The sequence below is a fragment of the Hippoglossus hippoglossus genome, chromosome 17 (genome assembly GCF_009819705.1).
Source record: "Hippoglossus hippoglossus isolate fHipHip1 chromosome 17, fHipHip1.pri, whole genome shotgun sequence".
Classification (NCBI taxonomy): Eukaryota; Metazoa; Chordata; class Actinopteri; order Pleuronectiformes; family Pleuronectidae; genus Hippoglossus; species Hippoglossus hippoglossus.
In genome coordinates this window covers 11,266,604-11,288,886 of record NC_047167.1, presented here as the reverse complement: position 1 = coordinate 11,288,886, position 22,283 = coordinate 11,266,604, and the positions used below count along the sequence as shown (strand labels likewise).

The window sequence follows — 22,283 nt, the reverse complement described above, 5'->3', positions numbered from 1 at the left end:
AAACAGACCATAATATGTGGAGGCAAGAATGCATGATTCAGCCGTTATTTGAATACATAACATCTGCATGTTATGTTTGATTTGATGCTCTTACGAGTTTACAGAGTTTAGTCTGTGGCTCGTCACAAATTGTCTGAGGTCGGCCTTCGTATTTAAAAATCCAGGTTACACGACGCTGTTTGCAGAACAGGTGTCATTTATTTCAACAAACCTCGCTGAGTGCTGTGCCTCCCAGCTGATAGAAAAACTGAGAGGACAGACAAAACTTAAAAATTCTAAACAGAATAAATTCAAGCAAACCTGAACCAAAAAAATGCAAGTACACTATCCACAGAGGGAGCGAGAAATGAATTATTGATCAGGTTGCTTTAAGCAGCGGGATGCAGTGGTGTGATAAAGATATGGATGTACGTAGAAATTCTATATGAATAACAATCATGTAAGGGCTGAGCAGAGATACTGCTGGCCGGGGGTGAAAAGAGGTAACAGGACGAAAAGATAATTTATCCTGCTTTTCTCTACGAGCTCAGTTTGTCTGCGGTTCCATGAGCTTTTGAGGATAGAAGCAGAAATATCATTAATTCTGCAAACTGGTGGCTGTGGCAATCTGCACATGTTGCTCCCTTTATGATGACTGTGATATTTTTACCCATACACCGATGTCTAAAGTCATTACTCGCAAGAGGACCTTTATTAAAAACGAATTTGTCCCCTCTCTGAAAAGGGCGCAGTTTGAAAACCTGACTGTCACTGCTGCTATATTTTTTGCATTGCAGAAATGCAAAGGGAATCATTCAGATTGTGAATTCAAATGGCTTCGTCTGCGTGATGCTCTTTCCACATAGACTGACAAAGAAGACGGCCACTGGATGTACTCAGCCCTGAATCTGTACGTGAATAACAGAGAGCACAGTTAAGTGATTCTGAGTAGAACTTCTGAACGGTAATGACGAATGATGAAAAGCTCTTGTCAGTGGCCGAGTTCATTCCAGGCTTCTCTCATTCATTATAATCTCTAACAATTATCTCTCTCCTCATGTAAATTTAATCTGATTTAAATATGATAGAATTAAAAGTCAGGGTACATGCACTTCCCTCTGGGCTTTATCGGGACTTGCAGACAAAAAGAAGCCCTCAGTGTCACACAACACAAAGACAAACTAATGAGATTTAAATTAAACATCTTTAAACAGCTTTTAAAGATTCAGCAGAATGCAAATGATGATGACGGTTCATGTATGAAGTATTATTTATGTGAGATGGTTCATTTCATATACTGAAGAATGGATAATGTGTTTTGTGTTTGTTGGGATGCAATAAAATTCAAAAATCATATCGATATAGTTTCCACGAATAGCATATACCACAAGTCCAATATATATTGATATAATGTTTGCACATTTCGTAAGCATTATGAGGTTTAACACCTAATTGATCAACCGCAGATTTGTGATATGTTTTACTGCTTATCAAGTGTTATGTGCTCATAAAGAAGAGTTTAAAACCACAACGTTCACTCAGTAGAAGAGAATTTAAACTTAAAAGAAATAATCTTGTGACATGTATCTTGATAATTATCAATATTGACCAATTTGGAAATATTTTTGACTTGATAGAATTTTAGGCCATATCTCTGAGCCCTTCTTACACAGACCGTTCACAGAGAGCTTTGGGTAAGATGCCAACAATATCTGGTAAATTTGGTAAATACTAAATAATATTATTATGTATTCCGCTTTGTATTCGTGGCTTTGAATTGTATTTTATTTTGTTATATTTTATTCATGGGTTGTTTGCTTGTTTTTATCAGGTGTAGTATTTAAGTTTGTTGTGCAGTTAGTTTGAATGTTATACATAGAATTATCCATCGATATTTGTAATTACATAAGATTTTATTTCAGGGTTGCCTTGACTGGCTATAGGGACTAAGAGAAGAGAATAAATTGTCTCCAGCTGTCTTGACAGGCCTTTAAATCCGACCATTTGAAGATGTCCCTCGTGGCAAACTGTTGATGTGTTGTTGTTGAATCACAGAGGTGTCAGATGCTGCCTTTGGCCAAATTCTTTAAAAAACGCATGTGAACGATTTTTGGAAACTGATAAGTCACAGAGCGTCCGAGCGAGTCCAGTCCTGCCTGTTGAGGATTGAGAAAATGACAGAGCGTCTCAGCCAGCTTCACCCATCCTGCTCCTTTCTCTCTGATGCGTATACAGGTGGCCACACCGCTGCTTTATGTGAATACCAACACTGACCTATAAGAAATGCAAATCGAAAACAAACAACTCTCCCTCTCTCCCTCCTCTGGCTCCCTGACAAAGACTAAAGGCTGTTTGAAATCTAATTATCAGTCTTCTGATGTGCATTTCTGATGCATAACATCAAATCCTCGTAGGCTAAACAAACCTTTCCTGGAAATACCACCCTTGTACTTTAGCTGCACATCATATTCAGGGATTTCTAATGGTTATATCAGAGCACAACGATGAAATGTGAGGTTATAGCCGACGCCATTCTGATAATGTAAGATGGGAAGAGATGGCCCGGCTGCAACTCAGTTCAAAGGAAGCAGAAACTCTGAGCAAACTTTAAATGAGGTAAACAAGAATTATAATAAGAACAAAAATGACTCGGAAAAGTTCTGCAGTGGCCTAGTTAAATATCGCACAGTTATATATTCCGTTAAAAACAACACAACCTCCTCAATGAAAATTCGTTTTGAGGTCCAAGAAAAGTAAATTGTCCACTCCTGTTTTTTTCCACCTACACTTAATGTCAAAGATAAAATCCTTTTTTCACATTTGAGGACTACTCAAGTTTGTCGATGTCTTTATCTTGTCCTGGCTAGATTTCCTGCTATGGTATTACTCATGCTAGGATTATTACTGCTTCAAGAAAACCCCAGGAGATACAAGGCTGGCAGTTAGATACCATTTTCCCATCATTCCGGTTGAGTGAATGGCAAAACTGTGCAAGTCATCAAGATTGGAAAAAGGCACCAATTCTAGCCTCGCTGCATTGGCCTCCTGTTTGTTTTGCATTGAAACCCCTGTGTACATCACGGTTTTATTCACTCCCTATGAGCCTGCACGCCATTAGGTGACCTGAGGCCATCATGCTTTTGCAGTATAAGGGCCCTCAAATCTCTGGAATGACGTATTCCAGATGAGATCAGAAATGCTACGTCTTTTACTGTTTTTAAATCACTTTTTACAACATGCTTTTTTTACTTCAATATTTAATTTTACATTCATTCAATGGGTATTGATTTTTTATATTTTAACTGCCCACCTCTGGTCCCATACGATTCCTATTCCTTATATTTATTGTACTTAATTTTTTACAATTATTTATGTTAATTTTGTTTTGCATTTTTATCCTCTTGTAAAACACTTTGTAACTCTGTCATAAAAAGTGCCATACCAATAAAGATTATTATTATTATTATTATTATTAATAATAATACATAATTAATGTTACCATACAGCATACATACATCTTTCCCCCCTGATTATTTACTTTAAAAATACACCTGATTTTACTGGAAGTAGAAAAGAAGAAATGGTTTTCCCTGTAGTTGATATCTTCACGAAGCGCATGTTGCACGACAGGGCCGCTCATGAGCGCCACCAGGCGGTGGAGCTGAGCCCCGCGACTATAAAAGCCTCCAGTGTGTGGATGCTGCGAGCATCAGTGAGAGAAGAGGAGGCTGCTGTCGCACTTCAGGCTCCAAAGTAGACTCCTTCACATTCAACAGCTCCTATCGTTAAGCTTTTTATTCTTTCCTCCACAACTGGAAACAACAACAACAACAACAACAACAACAACAACAACAACAACAACAACAACAACAACGCAGATGCGCTTCTAGAAACCACTCGAATAAAGCTGGGATCTCCCGCTGGGACTTTGAACCTTAAATGCAGCAGGACGGGGACGATGGGGATTTGTGCATCCGAGACTGAGCCCGACAAGAGGAGGGAAACCTGCGCAACTTATCGCTTTAAAAAGTAACTTGTCCCCGTTTATTTCGTATTTCCCCTCCGCAGCTGCTTCATCATGCAGAGCAACAGCAGCGCCTCCGCAGCCCTGAGCGCGTGTGGAGAGGAGGACGAGCGCGAGCTCTCCAAAGTGGTCAGTCCCACAGGAGCAGCCTCCAACCTGGCTACTCTCAACATCTCCCTGAGCTGCTGGCTGCACGTCCTCTCCAAGGAGTCCTCCCTGGACCTGCACGGAGACGGCGCCAACCTGGCCGTAGGTTTGATTATCCCATACTTATCAATCAAACAGTAATCCAACTATATTTGTACAGAGACCTTCATGCAGGTTATAGTGCAGCTCTAAGTGCTTCCCAATCATGAGCCAAGAAAAGACAACACGAATAACAATGTGGACAGTAAGATGCCATCAAGACTTTAAAAGCTACAAAAGCAATATCATAATTTTTAATCAAATGAGATGAAAACACACTCTAAGAACAGTTATATTTAATGCAATTCAAAACATACATGTAATATGTTGTACTTATAAAATGTACAAGTTTCTGTAAAGTTTGTGATTATACATGAAAAACATGCTTCAAACACTTTTTTCTTTTCTGCATGTCGGGTTTTGGCTTTAATTTCCTTATGTGCAATTTGTGTTTGATCCTCTTTAAGAGAAAACACTAAATCCGAGTGTTGTTGTCTGACAGGTGCGAGTCCTCATCGCCCTGGTCTACCTAGTGGTGTGTGTGCTGGGGCTTGTGGGTAACTTCCTGGCACTCTTCTTGCTCCACTCCCGCCGCCGGGGCCACCACCACTCCTCCATTGACTGCTACGTGATGAGCCTGGCGCTGACGGACCTCCAGTTCGTCCTCACCTTGCCATTCTGGGCCATAGACACGGTGCTAGACTTCCGCTGGCCTTTCGGACGCATCATGTGCAAGATCGTCAGCTCGGTCACCACCATGAACATGTACGCCAGCGTCTATTTCCTCACCGCCATGAGTGTGACCCGCTACCGCTCCCTGGTTACCTCACTGAAGATGGAAAGCCCTAGGATCGCCACTGCTCGGGCCAAGTGGGGCAGTTTAACCATCTGGGTGGTGTCACTGGTGGCTACGCTGCCTCATGCGTTCTACTCCACCACAGTCCAGGTTTTGAGACTCATCTATCATCCCTGATTTGATTTGCTTACAGTGTTTTGTCTGTTGTGGGCGAACAGCCTCTGATGCAGTTGTTGCTTTTACAGATATCTGCTGATGACGAGCTGTGCTTGGTGCGGTTCTCTGACTCCGACTCAGGCCACTGGGATCCACAAGTCCTGCTCGGACTCTATCAAACGCAAAAGGTCCTCTTAGGATTTGTCGTGCCCTTGATTATCATCAGTGTGTGCTACCTCCTGCTCCTGAGGTTCATCCTGAGCCGACGCATCGTTGGCAGTGTGGTCAGTGGAAGCGAAACCGAGAAGTCAGAGAGCGAGAGGGGACGCCACCGCCGCCGCTCCAAGGTCACCCGCTCCGTCACCATCGTAGTTCTGTCCTTTTTCATCTGCTGGCTGCCCAACCAGGCTCTCACCATGTGGGGGGTGTTAATCAAGTTTGACATGGTGCCCTTCAGTAAAGCCTTCTACAATGCACAGGCCTACGCCTTCCCCCTGACTGTGTGCCTGGCCCACGCCAACAGCTGCCTCAACCCAGTGCTCTACTGCCTGATCCGACGGGAGTACAGAGCTGGACTGAAGGAGCTTCTGCTCAGGGTGTCTCACTCCGTCCAACACGTCCTCACTCTGGCTCTGAGAGGGAGACGAGTGGAGGAGGCACCATCCAACCTGGTCGGGATACACAAAGACATCAACATGTGATTCACTGTCGGAGGAAAAGTGCTCATTCACTTTTTACTTGCTAAGAGTTGAAGGAGAAGATTGATCTCCCTCTCTTGTTAGAACATGAAATAGGAAGCTACAGCCAGCACCTGGTTAACTTAACTTAGCATCAAGCGCTAAAATAGCCAGGATTTAACATAAAACCCCAAAATGGCCACTCGCTGTTTTACGTAGGTTTATATGTCAGACTATTTCTTGGACGGGACCAGTTATTTCCTGGTGCGGTTGTTTTTGTTCAACAAATAATAAGCCAGGTGTTAATTACTGGGTGCTAATGAATGAACCTTGTCACCATGTTGGCTCCCTGTGTTTCCAGTCGTTATGCTAAGCTAAGCTAACTAGCTGCTGTAGCCTCATATTTGCACAGAGACATGTGTGGTATCAATCCTCTCATCTACCTCTCAGTAAGAAAGGCAGGCAGCATATTTTCGTAAATGTCGAACTTTACCTAAAACTTGTGTGCCCTTTTTTATGGTGCCATTTTTCCAAACAGGTTTTTTTCTTTTCCTTTTTCCCACACAATCAAGCAAAGTGCAGTGTACTATTTGAGATTGTCAGATTTCCATTATGACTGATGTGTTTAATATCTGTGTTATTATAGCTAAGTCAGTTAGGGCATTAGAATCTGTCACTCTTCATTTGTCATTCGCAGTTAAACTTAACTCCACGATATATATATATATTTTTTTCAGTGTCGGTAGTGTTTGATAGAGCATGATGCTGTCTGCCATTTCCATGTCTCTTTGTGTCCGCCTTGCTGTGCTTCTGTGAAATGTTTTGTGGATACACGTGTGTTCTGTGACATTAAATAAAAGGAGAGGACAAAAGAGTCTAGTGACGTCTGAGGAAGTTAATCTCTCCTGCAGCCACGAAACTGCAGAGACGTGGCAAAATTAGGCAGCCGCACAAAAGCTGCCATACTTTTGCCCTTTTTGCAACCTTTATAGTCTGCACATGGATAAATATCTTCAGCTGCACACTGATAAGGGCACCTGCCACACACACAAACACAGACGCATACACCAAAGTTGGGCCAGTGGGTCACTGAGGGAACCTGCATCTTCCTGCCACGAACAGAAAACAGTCAAAAGAAGTAGAGTCAGTTCTCCTTCAGCTTACTGCCCGACATGTTCACTGTGATATCGGAGAAAGTCTTATGTCGCTGTCGCACATCTATTATCGTTTCCGCTGATTTGGGGTTTTCTATTTTATCAAGCTGGAAACGCACATCCAGAGCACCAAGTTTGGAGGAAGGACTCAAACATTTTACTTAAGTAAAAGTACAAAAAAAATAGACTTTAATGTACTTGAGTAAAAGTACTGCGTTAATTTTTCTACTTGAGTACAATAAGTAAGTAATTACTTTTAAATATACTTGAAGTATTAAAAGTAATAGTACTTGCTGAGTAGGACAAATCCCCCTCCCATTATTGATTACTTTGCAAAAACTTGTGAACATTACTGCAATCTATAGTTAAACTGGAGAGTAGAAGAAAGTAAAGATATTTGCTGATATATGCAGTGGTGCAAAAGTGAAAAGTACCTGAAACTAAATCTACTTAAGTAAAGTACAGCTATGTGAAAAATGCACTTACGTATGGTATTAATAATAATAATAAGTTATATTTGTATAGCCCCTTTCATACAAGAAATGCAGCTCAAAGGGATTTACATACAATATACATACATAACAATAAAAACGTTTTAAAATGTAATTGCAATAAGTAGAGATGTTAAAATGACATATAAAAGAAAAGGAGTGAGGGCAAGTGCAAGATCTAGTTAATGGTGGAAGCAAAGAGAGAAGTTTTATGTTTTCTTTTAAAGACATTTACTGAACTAGCTTGTCTGCGAGTGTAATCGAGTGTAATTTATTAAAGCTGCGTCTACGAATTGTATTCCCCCCGGCTGATTTTGGGAACCTCTGATAGACTTGCTGCAGATCATAGCGGGGACATAGTTAACTACAGAGTCAGCTCTGTAACTCGATCACATATTTTTAGGCCTGGTTAAAAAGAAAAACAATCTGACAGGTGTAGTGATCCTGGCTATTCATCTTCAAGGACAGACAGCAATTTCCAGAGTGCCGCTGATGAAAACCACTTGAGGAAGTTACTGATGTCGGTGTACTGAGTAGCCAGAGAATATGGAGGCACTGGGAGCAAACTGGGAGCAAACTCCACACAAAAAGATTTTTCTCCTTGTGAAGTCCCAGTGCCAATCACTGTACCACCGTGCTGTCGTGTGATGTATAAAAAGAAACAGAAATAGGTCAAAGTCAGTCACACTTGGAGGTGACTAAGTATAGACATGATGCATGTTTGCATCTCAGTATGCAAAGATGTTTGCAAAACAACACAAAAGCTCCCACTGAAGAAAAGTACAATATTATTTCTGACTATTTTAATGTGCAAGCTTTTAAAGATTGGTCAGTTCTGCTCTTTCTGTGAACAACAAATGCCAAACTACATGTCAATGTTGTACAAGAGAAAATAATCTACAAGAGGAGGAGTCCACTTTCAGAGCTCCACTTAGTCTTAAATCTAAATTCAGCTTTTTCTGGTGCTTTTAGCCGCATCTCACAATTTTCCACAGGACTTGAAGTTAAAGCTCTTGTTATGAGCTCATTGTCCTCGGCATGAAGAACAAGAGTTGTAGTTGAAAGCTTTAAATTTAAACTGCTTCCAAACGTCTTAACCATGATGGGTGAAACCACTTCTAATGGTCTTGAACATGAGAAGATTGTAACCACGTTTCCCAGTTTTCATCAATAATGCCACAGGCTGCAGCTGTGATGTCTGAAGGCTCGACTGCTTAATACGGTCATCATCATGTCGAGCTTTCAACCGATTCTCATGATGCTGATCACACAGAGCTTCAGTCTTTGGGATGAAGACTTAATGAGACGCGGTTGAAAGCTCCAGCTGAAAGCTCATTGTCAATCTGCTTTCAGCCACACCCCCCAGTTTTCATCGTGAAAACGTGTGTTAGACCCATGCTCTTCGATCAGTCACAGCATGAAGACCAAGCGCTGCAGTTGAAAAGCTTTGGACACAGAAAGCTTTTAGTGATTTTCATCGAGGGGAAATTCCAGCTGTTTTGTCTCCAACATGAAAACCTTTTAACTGCATCTCAGTTTTCCTGACTAGGAGTCGCAGTTGACAGCTCCGGCTGAAAGCTCAACTGCTTCAGCAAAGACCCAGAATAACAACAAGTGGACGTTTCTTACACTGTCGCAGTTGCCCCATAAGATGGACGTGATCTATTGGTCCGATTCCAAACGTTTTTGCGAGTAAAATCAATTTACACACCAGCATTTATAAACATAGGGCCCATGTTGAAAAATACCAGAATTCCTCTTTTAGGTCTAAAAGAGCATTCAACCACATTCGCTCTTAACTCTTAATTTAAGATCAAATTACAACTGCGCCTCATGGTCTCTCTTAATTATTAGCTTTTTTTCTAGATAGTACAGCCTTCTCGATTCGGTCTGATAGAGATGTTGAGAGAGTCTTTGACAGTCCCATGATACTCAGCTTTCAATCCCCTCTGCTGGTCTTCTTCATCACCACTAAATTGTGAGGAAGAAAGCTGTGAACATGTCCCTGGCTTCCCTAGAGTAACAAACATTCACACCCAGAATCTGCCTGAGCTCCACTACTCAAGGACACTTCATCTGTATGAGAGAGTTAAATTATCATATAACCCGACATTCAAAACCACTCTTTCTCCTCAGTTAGCGGGATGTTGTGCTTGGGAGGTAGCACGGGTCGTTCACTAATCAGAAGGCCAGTGGTTCGATTCTTAGCTCCTCCAGTTCATATTTCAAAGTGTCCTTGGACAAGACACTAAACCCCGAACTGCAGTTTGAATGGTTAAGTGCTATAAATAGAATGAATGTGTGTGTGTGTGACTTGTAGCGTCGACTGCTTTAAGTGAACATCAAGTCAATTTATGCCGTTTTCAACACTGGAGAATCATTTGTTGAGAACAGTGGCGATGAATCCGGATGCAGCTGTTAGCGCTGTTGTAGCAGCACGACTTAGTCACGTTACAATTAAGATGCAAGTGTCTTAAAAGGACATTGATAATGTTGTGTTCCTCCTTCAAGAAGAGCAAAGAGTGGGAGTGACTGCCCTGGAAATGGTTCCTGCACGTGGAGAAGCAGGTTCCCGACGCCCCTGCTAATAAAAAAAAAAAAAACCATTATCAGCCTGTGTCAAAGAGCGAGCTCGTGATAAAATCAGTTCCGCTCAATTTAGAGTGTTTTTGAAAATGTTTACTTCCAATTTACGAGTAAATTACAGCTACTTTTCTCTCTTTTCTGGAGACTCAAACCTTCAGGTGTCGAGGAAAACCACTCAAAACTGTCTCTAATGGCTCGTAAATTGTCCGAACTTTTGGCTTTACTCGTTACAATTTCCCAGCACTTCATTTCGTTTGACGTAAAAGCAAATATATTCAATCTATGAATCTGCTCCTGCTGGCATCTGAAGGAGATTCTTCTGAATTCGGACATCAAACGTTGGTTTTCAGGTTCACTGGACTCATCGCAGAGGATATGTTGACAGTGTTTTAAACCCAGAGAGGCAGTTATGGGCCATTAAAATTGAGACAAAATGAACACTGTTTTTAAAGCTGATTTTACCCGGAAGCGTCACGTTCTTCATCTTCATCCCATTTGCAGTATCACGCCTATGAAAACGTCACTTTGCTTCCTCAGAGACTTGCTCAAGCTCGCTCATGCTGAAGGGGGGGGAGCATCTATAAACACTGTTAACAACCATCATCAAGTCACTCTAATGAGATTCAAGGACTCAACACACCCGCTGTCTGATTCCGTTAATGATTTCCTCCAACGGTCTGGTGCCACAACCTTTAGGGAGCCTAAACTCTTCAGTCTAAGAAGCCATTAACACTGCTTTACAGGTTAGTCTGACCTTTTGGGCTACATTCATTGTTCTCACTTTCCTCGCAAGTGCCACGGAGCTCCACAGCAGTGAGTGTTACATAGTTAATAAGCTCTCCTCCAGACTTGATTATGGCTTCGTCAGACCGCAAGATCAACAGTCGTCTAGTCCCTTTGTGCCCACTCAAGCCGTGCCGCCGCTGACTGGCTCCCTGTGGCCTTTCTGTGCCATTGTAGCAGTAGATAGTCTGCTGCTATATGAGCTTTTCCAGTTTCTAATGATGGAGTCTGAGAACTTTTCAGAAACCATTCCTCACTATTCTGACTGAAACTCACAAGCGCCAACGAGAACATGGCTCTGATCCTCACTGGGCCTCTGTTGGGCCTGAGAAACTGTGTTTTTAGTAAATTTACCATAACAGAATAAAATTTAAATATAAAAATTAAAAACAAATATTACATTTCTCTAATTTCTCTTTTCCTCTTGTAAAATTAGGCCTAAAAAAGTACATCAAACAAGTATAAGGTCCACTTGAGACCTGGTATTAATGTCAGTGAAAAGCTCAGAGTACGTCAGTTCACACATGGCATTAGAATGCACCTCTACGTGTCTGGAGTGACCACTTGTGATGAGATCTCACTCCCCCACTCAATATGCAAAAACACACGCACGTCATTTCTGCCCGCGAACACGAAGCGGTGTCGTCTCCAGAGCCGTGATGAGGACCATTCACAGAGCAGGCAGTTGGACTGAGCGTGTGTAGGAGTAACAGCTGTTGCATTGTCCGACTGTTCCATCTGTTGCTCATGTCGAGGAAAACAAAGTGCCTTAATAGGCCGAAGCATATTCAACATCAGACATGCAGCGACGTGATCTGCACCTGTGTCCCACTGTGCAGCCGTGGCATTGGGGAATGAATTATCTTATTTACTAAAGAAAAGGAAACTAAGGTGCAATTAAAGTGCAGGGTTTTGTTTTTTATCCTGGAATCTGTATTTACAAGGTGGAGGCTCTTCCCATTGACAACATGTCTTCTTTACAGACAGCAGGTTCGATTACCACCTTCATTCACGATGCAGTGATGGGTAATGAATCTTTAAACTAGCGGTGTATAGATTCTGTCCTCAGTGATGGTGAGGAAACGACACGGCAGACAAAGACTCATACGTGCTTTTCTCCATGTCCTTTGAAAAACAGGTTGGCATTTGCAACTAGGCCACTGCTGGCTGACAGCACGTATACAGCACATAGAACAAAGCACAGAACACAGGTAGTAGTTATAATCTTTAATGCCATTACCTATATATATAAAAAAAACTGTAAAATGGCAGACAAAGTACAAGGCTTTTTCCTGAGATAAAAACACTGTCTTACAAACAAACACAACATGTGATTACGGTCCATTTACAGCTAATCAGCAGAAGCACATGGGAAAAGCTTTTAACGGGGTGCTGCAATTTTACACACCTCGATAAAAGCTTCACTTATCACTGTGTTCTAGTTCTCATTGCATTGTCCTAAAGTAAAGGTACATCATTCGTGTTCTTACAGTAGCAGGACGTACGGCCAGTACTTCGGGGGCTTCTGGTGTAGACAGTGGATATCCAGGCCTAGACTCCGTCTTCTGTTCTTCTTTTATCACACGAGTCAAACGATTCTTCGCATTCTACTTTTTGTAGGTGATTTGGGTCCAGGCGACATTTTGGCTAATCTCTATGAACAGTTTTCAATGTGGTCAATGTGTTTCATGTCTTTTGTTCTCCACACGGACTGTTTACCTGCGTGCAGCCAAAGCCTGCTCCAACATGATTGGTCAAACTAAAATCAGGAAACCAGAAGGCTTCCAGCCCCCAAATCTTGTCCCTCACCTCCACATTCTACATATTCTCATGTAGAGTCTTTTTTACAGAGACTAACTTCTCTTTGCTGTTCATTGTGACTGTGACGGTAAGTGTACAAAATCTAGGATTGACCAAAACCACGAGGGCGGAAGATGAGTAGAACCTCCATCATCTGTGAAACTGATGAAACCGAGCAGCCTCACATGTAAACTTTGTTTCTGGATGGGTTTGTGTTGAGACGCAGTTGAAAGAAAAAAAATACCTGAGGCTATTTCTCTTCATTTTTCACCACTGGGGAGTCTCCTCTCTCTCTCTTTACTGAAAGCATCTCCTCCTTCACGCTCCCATTGTCTGTTAGCTGTGCGGCTTCTCTCTTCCTTTCATCCTTAACAAGGGTCTTTTTCACCCTCCCTTTTGCAGGAAGAGCACACGGTGGTTTGACATCTTGGGCGGCCTCTGAGGCGCCGGTGGAGCTTTCGCAGACCGTCGGCCCTTCCCACTTTGGGATGTCCAATCCCAGCAGCTCCATCACCTGTTTCATGACCTCGTCCACGTAACCGTTGATACGAATGTGCGCATGCTTGTCCTATAAGACAAAATATTACAACAAAAAATGTGAAACAAAAAACAAGAAGGCATCTGCTAAATTTTTTAGGGCCAATTAAAGGGGTCAAAATGCGATTTTGAGAATAAAGTCCCAAAATTACGAGAAAAAAGTAATAATATTGCAAGAAGGAAGTCGTAATTTTAGGCTACGTATCATATCAGAGGGGGAACATCAGGAGGTTAGCCTGTCACCTGTGTTAAAATGAGGAATGAGTAGCAGCTAGTTAGGAAATACTTTAGTGTAGGTTTCGCAAATAACAAGATAATTAATATTTTGTCACATCAGCACCACGTTATCATGAGTATCAGGAGTCTGAAAGGATTGTGTAATAAACAGTGTCTATTTTGGAGAAAGAACCACACAGACTTTGTGTGAATTTGCCTGTGGAGGAGGAAATGTTAGGTCGTGTTTGAGTTAACGTTGGTTACATCTGTGTTTCTCAAGAAACACTGAGATTGGTTCAAGATTTTGGATCCAGAAGGAGTGCAACCCCGGCAAGCATGGGTTTTCCCCAAGAAATGTTTTTCTAGATTCTTGTACTATAATGACGTTATACTTGTAATATAAGATTTTGTACAGTTCAATATGGGCCTTGCACTCTATCACACAAGAAGTGACTGCCATTGGATGCTTCCGCATGTAAATATGTGGGTGAGGTTATGTCGTATGATTGAGACTCACATGCTTCGTAGGCTGCAGGTTGACAATGACAATTTTCCCTCCTTTGCGTTTGGTTAGGAGCGGAAGGTTTCCACTGGGTTTGATCTGCAAAGACGTGCCGAGGGTCAGTGCCAGGTCTGCTCGTCTGCAAGTCAACAGTAGAGAAATACGTCACACATAAATGGTTCAGAATAAACTCTTTAAAAACTGAAGAAAGACATAAATCAACATTAAAACCAATGACTAAAGTATTCAGACTTTAAATATAGTTGTTTGTACAATGTTTTTTTATATTTAAGCATTTATTTAATCTCTTTTAATCAGGCCGTCTCATTGAGATTTCTGATCTCTTTTTCAAAAGACATGTGGTGACATTCACGATCAGCAAATAAAACCCAATAGAGAGTTAATAAATAAAAGCAACACAATAGGGTCTTATTTGAAACAAATACAAGAATCACGAAAACATCACAGAACAAATATTTAAAATTGCCAAGGGGAATGTGAGACTGCAGTTGAAGGACAAATTGCAGCTCATTCCATTTAAAAGCTGCATCAAAGCTGAACCTTCTGTTCAGGCATCATGTTCTACCAACAGTGGATATCCCAGGTGATGTAGTTACTAGAGTAGTGACTACAGTTAAACAGTAACGATTAACCTGGTATGGGCTACAAACAATACATCAAGATGCAGCACATAAATTCAATTCATCTTGCCGTTGTGTAGAGAAATAATAAACTGTAATAAAGCTAAAGGATAGAAAATGTTGAAGCTGAAAGAGGCGAAAGGAAAAATAAAGCAGACTGTGCTGCGTGTCAGGAAGCTAAAAAAAGCAAAGCGCTAAAGAAAGGAAGTCAGGATAATTAAAAATGTTTGTTAATGGTTTATCAAGGCAGACTCTAAATCGAAAACAAAAGGGCCAGTTATAAAATGTAAAAGGGAAACAATTGAGCACAAACTGCAGCAATAGTATCTGTCTCACCTGCCGGCATTTTCTGCTTTGTCCAGGTCTCCGTCAGGAAGAGCATCCTCCCAGTCCAGTATGGTGCTGATAAGCTTCCCTCTGTTGCAGGAAAGAATGTAAGAAACACACGGTTAATAAATCACAAATGGTAAACCATCATTTCCAAATGATCCAAGTGCGTACGCGTTACCTGCAGGCTCTGAGTCCTCTGGAGCGCATCACGTCACAGTAACGTCCTGTCGGCTTCAGGCCCATCACACCGATCACCTTTTCTCTGACATACTGCCTGGAAAGCCAAAAACAACACGGTTTAACCAGAGAAACCTTAGTTTACTAGAAAACACGGACATGCTGACATGCTCCAGGAATAATTTCAGTTTTCTTCTCCTTATTCTTATTCTACAGTTGTGAAAATGTTTCTCTGCTGCTGCTGCAGTGTATCTGCGTCAGATTTCAACAACTGTGTGTTCAGAATGCTCTCCTGCACAAGTTATTACCTGTTCTCTTCTAGACTTCCTGTGATCTTTAACAAGTCTGGCCTTTCTCCTCTGATTTCTCTTATTGATGAGATGTTTTCAATTTCAGAGTTGCCATTGACTGTGGTTTGTTATTTTTTTTATTTATTTAGATGCTAACACCACATCTGGCACCAACAACACCACAGGATGCAAGAAAGCTGAGATACTGTGTGTGCTGTGTGGTGAACAGTGACAGAAACTCTTCCTGTTTCAAGTGTACTCAGTTGGTAATTTGTAGGGGGTTGAAGGGGGATAGCATCCCCTTTAAACCAAAATGACCAAAAATACCTCTACCTTAATAACCTGCACATTCTGCCATCCCCTCTCAGCCACTCCTATGAGAGACAGGGCTGCGTGTGCAGATGTAGCATCCTATCGCAATATCTGCAGTATATTTTTCCAATTTGTTCTCTTTCTATTATGTTTATTGTGTCAGAACCAATAAACAAATTGCCTACTGAGTGTGCCTAATGAAAATACCCCAAAGTGAAGCTTGTAAGGATGAGAATAGTCAAGAGTTTAAAAATTAAAATGTTGGTGTTTGGAGCGAGCGAGCGCGCGTGTGTGTGTGTGTGTGTGTGTGTGTGTGTGTGTGTGTGTGTGTGTGTGTGTGTGTGTGTGTGTGTGTGTGTGTGTGTGTGTGTGTGTGTGTGTACGTACCGGCCGCACTTCTCACACTCCTCCACAAACATGTTTCCATGAAGCTCTGATAACAAATCCCTAACGGAGTGAGAGGAAAAAAATTACACAAAGACAAAAAAGAATCAGAAAGAAGACATTGATTTAGATCGTTGCTAAAGTTAATGGTTATAACAGGAGTCTTCAGCCCAGCATTTTCTCAGTGCTTCTCTGCAAATCAATATATATTATATAATTATATAATAATATAAATATTCTGAGTACTTCTACTTAATGTTCTTTTGAGTTCTGGCACCTGCAAGTAGAAGTGTCAACCAGTTTACTTCACCAGTTAGTCTGCAGTCTGCGATTTCCTCAGTGAGTTTCCACTTTGCTGCCTGACTGATGGAGGAGAGAGGCAGAGCCAAGGTGGCTTCAAGGAAAGTGTGGGTCTGAGTACTAAATGAAAATTTGGATTATTTTCCTTACACTGAGAATTATTTGAGCAGCGTTTGAAGAGCGTTTCATGTCTGGCGCTGTTGCAGCTGTTATCGTGAAGCAGCAGCAGCTTCACATTAAAACAATGAGTCATAACCACACATGTAAAAAACAATGTGAGATCTCACACATTTACATAAGCTGCATACTTTGGTTTGGAAAATGTTAAAAACAAAACTGAAGTGGGGAAGGTTGTCGTTAATATTTTAACAATACTACACCTCCAATCAATACTGCTTATTGATCCAGCACCATCACACTGTATTCTTATCTTTCGTTTATTTATGGGTGAGTTCATAAATTCGACATGACCAGTGTGATGAAAACGGCCAAAAATGAGAGAAAAAAATTACTGCACGAGTACTTTGACTTTTTGGTTTGGCCCATGTCCCATTCACTAACCTGGAGGAGGCAGGGTTTATGACCTTTACTGAAGTCAGCCACCCAGTGGGGATCGAGGCACTTTGGCTTCACTTTTAATGGGCAGCCATGTTGTCCATACAGTCCATGGTTTGGACACATCGCTCATGTTTCCCTCCTCACATGTAAATTACATGTTGCATTTGTGGCAACGAGCATCGACTCTACCGAAGTCTAACCACACTTGGGAACATTCACTTCTCTCCAACATTTTAATTTGTAACAAAGAGCAGCGCCTCTGTGCAGTTGAAGTGTGTCTTTGTTAGTGCAGGTAAGACCTCCTCCCTTGGCATACAGGAGAGAGGACTCTTGAACTTTCTCTGGAGTTTCTCCTGCCCCAATTTTGTGTATAAACATTCATACTGGTTTGAGAGCTAGTGGTTTAGTGTTAGTGAAGAGAGTATATCATGCTGCAGGACAGGAGGCAGAGTGGAGATACCTGGGGAAGCCGGAGCGGACGTGCAGGCCATCCACATTCTGGCTGATGAGATACTTAAGGTATCCGGCCCTCTGCAGGCCCACGAGCGCCATGTGAGTCAGGCTGGGCCGGGCGTCTTCAAACGTGATGTCAAAGCGAGGTGACTCACCCTTTTCTTCTAACGTCCACACTCCCTTTGGACCCCTGGAACGGAGGATAGTGATGAATTAAGTATAAGGTTTGGATGCAGTGAGTGGACAGGAGGCTTTATCTGGCTTCAACTAATGTGTGTGTGTGGGGGTTTTTATTCCCACACACACACAGTGTTAATGATGTTATTGGAGGATTTCTGGAAAGTTTGTGTACCAAACTGACAATGCACTGTCAAATGCTGCAAGTTGGAGCCCACTGACAATACCAGGGACAAAAAACACACTGAGATTGACAAAGAAAATTGGAGAAAGCATATTAAATAAAATTATCCATACAGATGTTTCACAAAAGCAACAAAGATCGAACATGACAGAAAAATGTCTCACAGCATAGAGCTGCATGTTTTCATGGTGAAATACATTAAATCTGGTGTACAATCCACCATCATTCACTTCATGCTTCTACAATTACCCATTGAGTCTTGTGCGTCTGAATGAAGGATGAACACAGCGCTGCTGACAGTGCTGGTGCCGTATGACAACCTCGCTGCCGCAAGTTACTTCAGGGACACACAACTTATCTCTATGCATCAAACAAGGGAACGCAGCCTGTGAATCCTCTGATGCAGTCACAACAGTGTCATCTCTCTCTTTCTATGTGAACTCGAACGGCCCTGTCTCTCATCGCCAATATGATTCACTGCCTGCTCTGCCAACACCAGATCAAAGACATACCAGCATTAACGGAGAGGCACCTACATCATTTATTACATGCTTATCACCATGAGAGATGCTGAAAGACATGAAAGCCACAGAGGATCTGTAATGCTGGTAAATAAGGCAGAGGTGGGGGAGGTACTGACTGTCTTACTCTCAGCTGGAACATGTTTGTGCGCGCGCGCGTCAGCAGTGTGAATATGGTTTGCGATAGTTTTCCTGATGCAAAAAACGGGCTTTAATGATGAGGCTGTCCAAGGTCGTGTCGTCCTGCCGTCGACCAATCAAATATTAAATAGTCGAGTGTCCATCGCCAAGCATATTTATCTGAATTCACACATGCAAACATCTGTCATTCCCACTAGCTGAACCATGAGTAAAAAAGAATGAATGAGAGAATGAGTAAAATAATATAAGTTCTTGCAAGTTACATGCGGCATCTATTGCACTTCTGTCTGTCCTGGGAGAGAGATCCCTCACATGTGGCTCCCTGAGGTCTCTACGTTCTTCCCCCCTGTTAATAGGGTTTTGTTTTGGTAGTTTTTTCTTACTCTTGTTGAGGGTTAAGGACGGAGGATGTCACACACCTTGTTAACCCCTATGAGTCAAATTGTGATTTGGGAATATGGGCTATACAAATAAAATGTCATTGATTCTTTATTTTATGTGTCAAAGCGCAGTTGTTGGAGGCAAACAAAGAAAATTAATACTTAATACATAAAAGATGAAAACAAAGCAGTCTCAATCTTACAAAAAGCTGTACCACCCTCATCTGCTCAAACAGTGGTACTGCACCAGGGATTCTGCAAGTTTAAGTTCAATTTAAGATTTTTTAAGGCCATAATGAATGAAATTTAATACCTATTTCAAATAGGACAGGAATAAATAAATACCAGAGTCCCAGAAATATTTTCTCTTCCCCATAATTTATGTTCAAGGAAGAAGCACCACGATAGTGTAAAAACTATTTAGGAAAATGTTATGGATTGAGTAGAACTAAAGGATGTGTTTGAATTTGTTTGTGGGTCCATGAAATAAACACAGAATAGTGGGTTTTCTGATTTATCATACACAAAAACCTTTGATAGATGTTTAAGTCTAACTCGAGTGGAAACAAATTAATTGTACACTTGGGATATGTGGAAAACTCTGTGTTTTGACAAAAGGTAAATGTGAATAAGAAAATAGATTCAGCAAATGAATAATGACGGACTGAAATCACGTGAGTTCAGTCAAGCGTCTGCCCCAGAGGAGATGAAAACATCAGGCATGTGTGGATGATGAGGAAACTGCAAAGTTCCTTGAATTGATACAAGAAACAAACATATTGTGATCTCTGTCACCAAGCTCTCCATCATGCAAACACATCCATGGCTTGTCTTAGTTTGAAGTTTGATAAGCACTCTTTTAATGAAGTCATCTCATCGCACTGTCCTCTGCTCCAGTTGCATAATAGCACCTGAATGGAGAATTAGCACCACCTCATGCATGGAACGTGCAAAAATGCCTGATTTCTTTATCCATTTTTCTTTAAAACGACACAAGGCTGCAGCTCAACTTCACACAACCTTCACTTTAAAAACTGAGGTCACTGTAATAAGAGGACCCATTTAGTCAGTTTCCTGTCCAGCCTGAAGATGTGCAGCAGCAGGGGCTCTGTGTTGAAACAGAGTTACAAAGAATAGCAGGATGGCCCCTGTTCATGTTCGCAGGTATCACCTATTGTTGTACCTATGTTGTTTCGTTGTATTATTTGTCAGTGAATGATGTTTAGCAGGTGTGAGGTTTGCTTTTCCCCCACCAGTACATATAATGTTACAAGAAATATGCGCAGTAACAGTAAATGGTGAAAAAGAAACGGTAATGACTTGGTTTTGTGCCTCACCTGAAGTCGGGAATTCCTGCTGAGGTGCTGATTCCAGCTCCAGAGTGGACGACCAAGAACTGAGACTCTTTAATCAACTGGGCGAGAGTCTCCACCTTCACCTTCGCCTCTTCAGCACTGTCGAACGTCTGCCACAGCACAAAATACTCAATCAGATGCTTTTCTACATGAGGGACGAGTTATATAGTATCTGAGAAAGAATAGTAAGATTATGTTGTGCAAGCGAGTCGAGACATAACTTTATATTTCACACAGCTTGAACAGTAAATTAAGATCAAAATATTGTATCTAATGATAGATATGAAGCCTGCAAATAAGACATTTGACATTTTTTAGATCCATCCATTTGCTTCAGGAAACATGATCCCAAAAGGGAAAGGTATTATAAAGTATTAAATATTTCAACTGGTTTCAAGAAGTGGTGTCACTGGTTCAATTGTTTTGTGTGAACTTCTAGTTTAATTAGGAGCTGCTTTCTTAATAAATGCAAATGAGCTTTTCATATTAAAGAATAACTACATATCTACAGTTTGGAGAGATAAAAACTTAACTCTCTTCTTTAAGGCTTTACCCCCTATCTGGGCATCATCCATTAAATTAATAACCGTTACATTACACAAGGTAAGAATGTCCAAAAATGGTCTCGAGATTTAAAAATGTCATACCTATACCTATCACGATAAATGTCACATTTTTGTTTCGTTGAAGTTTTAAGAGTGATGTTTGCCCCTGATGAGCAGAGAATGACAAACACTTGATAAAGAGAAAAACGTTTTATAAATCTGAGGTAGATTATATCTCCTCACTGTGTTTACACAATGCATAACCATCATATCGACTTATATTGGCCCTTTCTTTTATTGCTACTGATGAGAATTATACTACAGTAATTATTGATATTGTTCTATTGCCCAGCCTTGACACAAACAACACTCTTAATGCTTGAACACTCATCTCCCTACTCGTTCTTACCTAAAACCTTTAATATGGGTCTTTGTGTTAAAGTCTTCAAACGTTTATAAAAGGATCTAAATCTTCTTCACCCTCCACATCCCAAACATGCATGAACCAGACATCCTCGGCTAACATGCTAGCTCCGTTAGCCGCCTCTTTATGGGATGTAGCTCCGCTTTGTGCGTGTGAATTTACCTCAGGGAGTCCGCAGACACCTTTGTCCGCATACGGAGAGAGGCCCGCGGCGTAATTCACAGACATGACTGACGTTTTGGTCCGTGTTGTTTTGGTTTAGAAATATCTTCCTGTGTGTTGTCTACACAGTGGGATGCTAGCGGCGCTGTTTGGCTGACGTCATCACTGGGCGACGACATATGCTGCGTTCATTGAGATTACAGAGTACAGACATATTCCTTTTTATTGGCCCAATCTAAATTCATCATATTCTGACATTGTTAACAGGATACTAGTTATGTGTGGATATATCTTAGTTTCATTGTAGTAAGTGGAGAAAAGCAAAGCCCTCTTTTGATTGGCTTTCAAATGATTTTAAATGATTTTTTTTTTTATCACTAAAGAAAATGCACTGTGGCAATGAATTTGTATAAAGATGTATGTACATTCTGGTTATTTTAATTCATGTCCCCCCTTATCCAGTGTCCAGTGTGTGGAGGTTTAAATATCCCCCTTTCATATGTTTGACAACTTTGATATAATCTTTGTCTTTATGTAAATGCTCTCTGGAAGTTTTGTATGTATTTTATGTATGTGTCAAGAAAAAGAAACACGTTCTTGTCCTGTAGGAATCCATGATTGATACTGATTTAGAATTAACAGATTTTACCTAGCTGAAGCCTTACAAATGAAAGGTCAGTGTTCTCATAAACTGTATGATAACCCCTTTCTTTTTAAAAAACACGTGTTCATTTATGATAGTTATTTGCAGCACTTAACATACATTATTAATGATGTAAAGAGTTATTTAATGCGGATAAATACCAACTTAACAGTAAATTTGCTTATGTTTATGAAAGGCTAACTTGAAAGGTGCACCCCCTTGTGACATGGTAATAGAGAGCTGTCCCTCTCCTCAGGTGGTATTTTGCATTTTTCTTGTGGTGAACTATTTCTATGTCAGTGAATCCTCATGAGTTATAATCCTTGACGTCATTGCAAAAATCTTCTTTGAAAACATTCGTGAAGTCTTCAAGGCTTTTCTGATAGAACAGAACTCATCCCCAGATGAAGCCTAAAATA

General features: G+C 41.1%; 2 protein-coding genes across 2 annotated transcripts; one reads left to right on the top strand and one right to left on the bottom strand.

Annotated features, from left to right (window-relative positions):
• Positions 1 to 3,840: 3,840 nt before the first annotated feature.
• On the top strand, positions 3,841 to 6,003 carry LOC117778750 (relaxin-3 receptor 1-like). The gene is made up of 3 exons (XM_034614518.1): positions 3,841 to 4,252; positions 4,692 to 5,135; positions 5,231 to 6,003. Exons 1-3 carry the CDS (start codon positions 4,058 to 4,060, stop codon positions 5,840 to 5,842), a joined length of 1,251 nt encoding a protein of 416 aa, XP_034470409.1. The 5' UTR covers positions 3,841 to 4,057; the 3' UTR covers positions 5,843 to 6,003.
• Positions 6,004 to 12,038: 6,035 nt separating this feature from the next.
• On the bottom strand, positions 12,039 to 21,420 carry sirt6 (sirtuin 6). The gene is made up of 8 exons (XM_034614459.1): positions 21,222 to 21,420; positions 20,073 to 20,200; positions 17,340 to 17,522; positions 16,025 to 16,084; positions 15,037 to 15,132; positions 14,865 to 14,945; positions 13,903 to 14,026; positions 12,039 to 13,200 (listed from the first exon to the last, which is right to left on the bottom strand). The coding sequence occupies exons 1-8, from the start codon at positions 21,285 to 21,287 to the stop codon at positions 12,883 to 12,885; spliced, it is 1,056 nt and encodes a 351-aa protein (XP_034470350.1). The 5' UTR covers positions 21,288 to 21,420; the 3' UTR covers positions 12,039 to 12,882.
• Between the last annotated feature and the right edge of the window lie 863 nt (positions 21,421 to 22,283).

Excerpts from the sequence above, each read along its gene's own strand:
- LOC117778750 (XM_034614518.1), top strand. The coding sequence starts at position 4,058 with ATGCAGAGCAACAGCAGCGCCTCCGCAGCCCTGAGCGCGTGTGGAGAG. Across the intron at positions 4,253-4,691 it reads GAGACGGCGCCAACCTGGCC|GTGCGAGTCCTCATCGCCCT; the intron begins GTAGGTTTGATT and ends GTTGTCTGACAG. Across the intron at positions 5,136-5,230 it reads TCTACTCCACCACAGTCCAG|ATATCTGCTGATGACGAGCT; the intron begins GTTTTGAGACTC and ends TTGCTTTTACAG.
- sirt6 (XM_034614459.1), bottom strand. The coding sequence starts at position 21,287 with ATGTCTGTGAATTACGCCGCGGGCCTCTCTCCGTATGCGGACAAAGGT. Across the intron at positions 16,085-17,339 it reads GTCCGCTCCGGCTTCCCCAG|GGATTTGTTATCAGAGCTTC; the intron begins GTATCTCCACTC and ends TCACTCCGTTAG. Across the intron at positions 14,946-15,036 it reads AGAGGACTCAGAGCCTGCAG|AGGGAAGCTTATCAGCACCA; the intron begins GTAACGCGTACG and ends TTCCTGCAACAG.